The sequence below is a fragment of the Sceloporus occidentalis genome, unplaced genomic scaffold, assembly GCF_023333645.1.
Source record: "Sceloporus occidentalis isolate IW3139 unplaced genomic scaffold, rSceOcc1.0.p SCAF_93, whole genome shotgun sequence".
NCBI classification, from domain to species: domain Eukaryota; kingdom Metazoa; phylum Chordata; class Lepidosauria; order Squamata; family Phrynosomatidae; genus Sceloporus; species Sceloporus occidentalis.
This window is the reverse complement of record NW_028317073.1, coordinates 3,449,566-3,455,067: the sequence shown is the minus strand read 5'-3', so window position 1 is coordinate 3,455,067 and position 5,502 is coordinate 3,449,566. Positions and strand designations below refer to the sequence as shown.

The 5,502-nt window shown below is 39.2% G+C and overlaps 1 protein-coding gene across 1 annotated transcript; it reads left to right on the top strand.

Annotated features, from left to right (window-relative positions):
* The first annotated feature begins 2,959 nt into the window (after window positions 1-2,959).
* Window positions 2,960-4,225, top strand: LOC149284443 (acrosin-like). The gene is made up of 3 exons (XM_089496744.1): window positions 2,960-3,029; window positions 3,544-3,742; window positions 4,012-4,225. The coding sequence occupies exons 1-3, from the start codon at window positions 2,960-2,962 to the stop codon at window positions 4,223-4,225; spliced, it is 483 nt and encodes a 160-aa protein (XP_089352870.1).
* The last annotated feature ends 1,277 nt before the right edge of the window (window positions 4,226-5,502 follow it).

The window sequence follows — 5,502 nt, the reverse complement described above, 5'->3', positions numbered from 1 at the left end:
GTGCAGTCTTCCCTCCTTCCCACCCTGACCATGACTTTGAGAGGTACTATCTGCCCCTTCTCACTATGTACCCCCTCTCCCCCTTCTCACTGCCTTCCTCCCTTTCTCACTATGTACCCCCTCTCCCCTTATCACTATCTATCCCCTCTCCCCCTTTCTCACTATCTAACCCCTCTCTCCCTTCTCACTGCCTCCCCCTTCTGACCCTTCTCACTATCTACCACCTCTGCCCCTTCTCACTGCCTTCCCCCCTCTGTCCCTTCTCACTGCCTCCCCCCTTCTGCCCCATTTCACTGCCCCCTCTGCTCCTTCTCACTGCCCCCCCTGCCCCTTCTCACTATCTAACCCCTCTCCCTACTTCTCATTATCCTTACTTACCTTGTTGCCAGAGTCCTGAGTTGGGAGCGGGAGGCGTCCGTCTTCCTGCTCTGCTGTGGTGCACGCTTCACAGCTGAGCGCTGGCATGAAACGCCGGCACGGAGAGTGAGAGGCGCCGAGCGGTTGCTGAAAACTTCCTGCCCGGGACTTAAATTAAAACATGTTTGGTTGTTTTTTTTTACTTTATTTAACATGGAGGATATTAAATAAAGTTTTAAAAAAAAAGATGTTTTGATTTATGTCCCGGGCAGGCGCCCCTGCTGCCATGGCTCCCTGTGCGGCCGCACAGGTCGCACACCCCTAAGGCCGGCCCTGCTGATCACTTCCTAAGCTCTGTTTTAGCTCTGTTTTTCCTCCCCATTTTTTTCAGGGGAGGGCTTTCCTCCCATGATCCATGGCCAGCCTCACTTGAGGCCTCTGTGGATGCTGCAAAGCCACCGATCGCGGAGATGCAGGTATTTAACAGCAGTCCGTACGGGCTTTGTTGTGAATGGGTTAAAACAGAAAAGTGGACAAAAGTAATCATTAGTTGTTATTCTGTTAACAAGTGAAACCATGTACATCATGGGAACACTACTAAGACCCCTTAAATATTCTGCTTTAACTGCATTACTACTAATGAAATATCTAATGTTCAAAGGACATATAATCTCCAGCTATAAGCTGCAGTGTTAAGAGTCCTCACCAACCCTGACACAGGACAATACAGACGTAAACAGAAAAACAGACACATCCGGGAAAAAGCAACAGTCTTTATGGGACCACAGTGCAAACTTCTCAAGTTGATTTGTCCTTCTGACAAATTACAAGAAAAAGGCATCTTCCAATTCATAATAATAATAATAATTATATGGTACAAATGAATGGTACTAAGAAATTAGAACGGAGACTAACTCCTGGTGCAGAAGCTTGGCATGTTAGCCCCCAGAACAATGTCTACAGGAAATTTTCATCATCAAAATGTAAGACCTTGGATTTCAAATCCATGGCTTCCATTGGCAACACTGAACATTCTTACTGTCCCAGACAGCTTAATGATTGTAGAAATCAACATTTATATTCATTTATATTCCATTTAAGGGTAATTATTTCTGAGGATTTAAAGGTAGGTTGACAATGCAATAGAGCAGCAGCAAATGCTAGCAGAATGCTTGGTTGTATAGCGAGAGGTATTAGCAGTAGATAGAAGGAAGAGCTCATGCCATTGTACAGAACACTGGTGAGACCTCACTTGGAGTATTGTGTACAGTAATAGAGACCGTATCTCCAGAAGGATATAGATATGTTGGAGAAAGTTCAGAAAAGGGCTACTAAAATAGTTCATGGATTACAGGATAAAACTTACCAGGACAGGTTAAATGATCTTAACATATATAGCCTGGAAGAAAGACGTTAAAGGGGGATATGATAGAAACATTTAAATACTTAAAGGGAATCAACACGATAAAAGAAGAGAGTTTATCTAAAAGGAGAAATACTACCACAACAAGAGATAGATATGTCTTAAGCTAGAGGGGCAAAGGTTTAAAGGTAACATCAGGAAATCTTACTTTACAGAAAGGGTAGTAGATGCATGGAATAGCCAGCAGAAGTGGTAGATGTTAATGCAGTGAGAGAGTTCCCAGGTATGACAGTGAGGTTATATGATGGTGATGATGATTACAAGAATCAACTTTATTATTTATTAAAGCAGGGTGTTTGCATAAAAATTAAGTGTTATGAAGGGCAAACCCTGCTATTTACCTCCTGCAAGAACATCTAAGCTGGTCATGCCCAATGAATTATTCAGCTGGTAAGTTTCCTCAAGAAATGTCATTGATTCAGCAAGTCATTTACATGGACAGACCATCTTTTCTTTCAAGAGAAGCCCAATGGGTTGACCTCTCATAATGCTTAGTAATATGGTAACTATACTCTGCTCTATTTAGAGGAAGTACCTGCTATGGATTGTAGCAGCACGTATTTGTTGTATAATTATTCATTATTCTAATAAGGACTTATCACACTCAGTGATTTAATAAGATATCATCATTTCTAGACTGTAATACACGTAACTGTATTAGGTCTTAGAGAAGACACATTTCGGAATTCTTGAAATGAACAAATTAAACTAATTTTGGTCCATGATCAACTAACCCTATCAATTCACCAGATCATCTACATTCAACTGCAAGATCTGTGTCCTGTTCTCACATTCTTCATTAGGGGTAAATAGAATAGACAAATATATGTCTTATTCTTGTTATTCTTGTTATTTATAAAACGTTTTCTTGTTTGTCTTCCCTAAATTTATTTAATTCCCACTTCTCCTTTAAGATCAGCAAATTAATACATTTCATTTATTCTGCAGCAGAAGCAGAAAATTATTTTTTTTGCTATTAATATTTGTACATATATTTGATTATGTATTTATTTATTTTCCAGTTTCAGTCTTTACTCTGTATTTCCATGTTTCACACTTTCACTGTTTTGTGAACTCATACCTAATCCTGCCTTTATGATGCCAGAATTCCAGCAGGTGTACAATATTTTCTGCACACTCTGTTGCTTGAGCAGATAGCTTTTTCAATGCGGACCAAATATGAAGCTACATGTGATTTTTCTAATTATATGGGCTCTTTTTGGAACATCTGAGAGCTCTGACAATGGAGGTAAGTAGATCTGTTATTACAGAAGGAAAGTCTATGTTTTTAATATGTCATCAATGGCTTTAGGGGAGATATAGGCCATTACCATTACAATTCAGTGATGTTTTATATTTTTACAGCCTATTCTAATATAAATAACTCCTTAATCCATCACCCCCCTATTTGTACTGCTCTAAAACAGTTAATGCCTGTAACTGTCAAATAGCTTCAAATTCGGATTAGGTTATTAGTAGTTGTAATAATAATCATAATCATAATAAATGACAAATCCTTAATAACACATTTCTAATTTATTTTATTATACCTAAATGGTGAAATAGAACTATAGCCTAATGCCTATACTATATATATATTTGAGAATTAAACAGCTATAGTTATATCCATCCTCTCCATTAATTTACTTTCTAATGCTTCATAACATTCAGTGTCTCCTTTTCATTTTTGTCTCAGCATGCCCGTCATTTTAAATGAAAGTAAAACGTCCTTTTTCTCCAATGTCTTTCTATTTCTATTTCAGTCTGTGGAGACAGAACCCTAGTGGAGGATTTCCGTGGCTCCCGCGTGGTGGGAGGAAAGGATGCGGAGCCTGGTAACTGGCCCTGGGTAATCAGTATCCAGGAGTACAGGGACGATGAGTATTTCCACGTATGCGGAGGTGTCGTCCTTAATAATTCATGGGTTCTGACAGCTGCCCATTGTTTCCGGGATGTTGGCAAGTAAGTAACTTAATTGTTTTATGGAAGAAACAATGGAGTGTTGGGTCAGTTTGGGAGACAGTGGGCCTGTGGGGTCTGTATTACAACTGATTGAGACCTTTAATCAGAACCATAACCGTACATTGTTTAGTAGTAAACATAAGCATGCTTGTTTCCTGTCATAGTATAAAACTATTATTGAGGAAATTCTTACCTCTGACTACGTCTTATAATTTTATTTTCTTCATTATCTATGTTAATACTAATAAATAGCATTTTGGTTTATTCAGTGAGTATTATTCTTGGAGACTTGTGTTTGGGGCCAACCAGCTCTCAGACATGGGGGCGCACGCTCAGATCCGAACTATAAAAGAGAAGATTGAACATGAGAATTACTCTGCTGGGGATGAGAATTACTATGCTGGGGATACAAACAACACTTTACATTATCTTGTAAGAGAATCAAGCAAGGGCATTAATGTTAGTCTTTCTTTTGTGATGTAGAAAGGCGCTAGCTGACTACTGAAATGTAATGGTCTGGCTACTCTTCTTTAGGTCCACATTGGTTACGACCGGTTAGTGTGTATATCAATGTGTATTTTGTTTGTATGATACACTAGGATATTAAATGCAAATATTCATACAAAATGCTATATTTAACCGCTTAAGGACCAAAATTGTAGTCACAAAAGTTATATTTTTTTCTGGAGGAGGAGGTAGGGCTTTTTAAAACCATATACATTCATTTTTTTGTGAATAATAATCTTTAAAAAATAAGATTTTTGAAAACACATTTTTTCAGTCTTATAGGCATATTTATTGTACACAGCTGGTATAAATGGGAAAAATATATTTGTTAACTTGCCCTGACCATCTTATATTCTTTAAATTTGCTTATTTTTGTACGTCTACATAATCCTAATCCTAACCCTATCCAATTCCCCACTTACTCTTCAACACAGCAACAACACAATATACATTTAAAATATAAATAAAAAGATTAACTCTTAAGGGTCAATTAAAAAGGAACACAAAATAAAATGTTTTGGGTTTTTTAACTTGAGACTCAGGGATTTTCTCACTGTTTTTGAGAAGATTTCAAAATCAGAGATACCTGATTTTCAGGTTCTAATTTGTATATATATACAAAGCATATATACAGCATGAAACGCCGTCTCCGCGACGGAGTCACAGAGAGTGAGGGGCGGTTGCTGAAAACTTCACAAGCGACTGCTCGGTGCCCCTGCACAGAACTTAAATGAAAACTTTTTTTTTTTTTTTATTTGAGAATATTAAATAACGTTTTTTTTTTAAAAATTATGTTTTAACTTAAGTCCCAGGCAGGCGCCCCTGCTGGCATGGCGCCCTGTGTGGCCGCACAGGTCACACACCCCTAAGGCCGCCGGCCCTGCTCCTGTTGTTCGGGTTGGTAGGGGCTCCTGCCAGCATTCCAGGGGCTTGCAGACACCTTCTCAGCCATGTGTAATGGAGGAGTGTGCCCCCGCATCTGAGAGTCAGCTACAGGGATGGGTGCCCACTGAAATGTTGCGATGACTGTCGAGCGTTTGACCATTTCTTGGATTTTCTGTTGCTGACTCGTGGCTGAATATTTGGCTACACTGTTTGCTGCCTGCCCTGACCTTGCCCTGACCTTGCTTGTGATCCTGTCCACATTTTGCTTAACCCTTGAATTACCATGACCTTTCCTAGTGTATATTCAAGCCAAGTTCTTAAAAATCCGTGGAACAGAATTTGGGAACCATTATCTCAGCATCCTACAC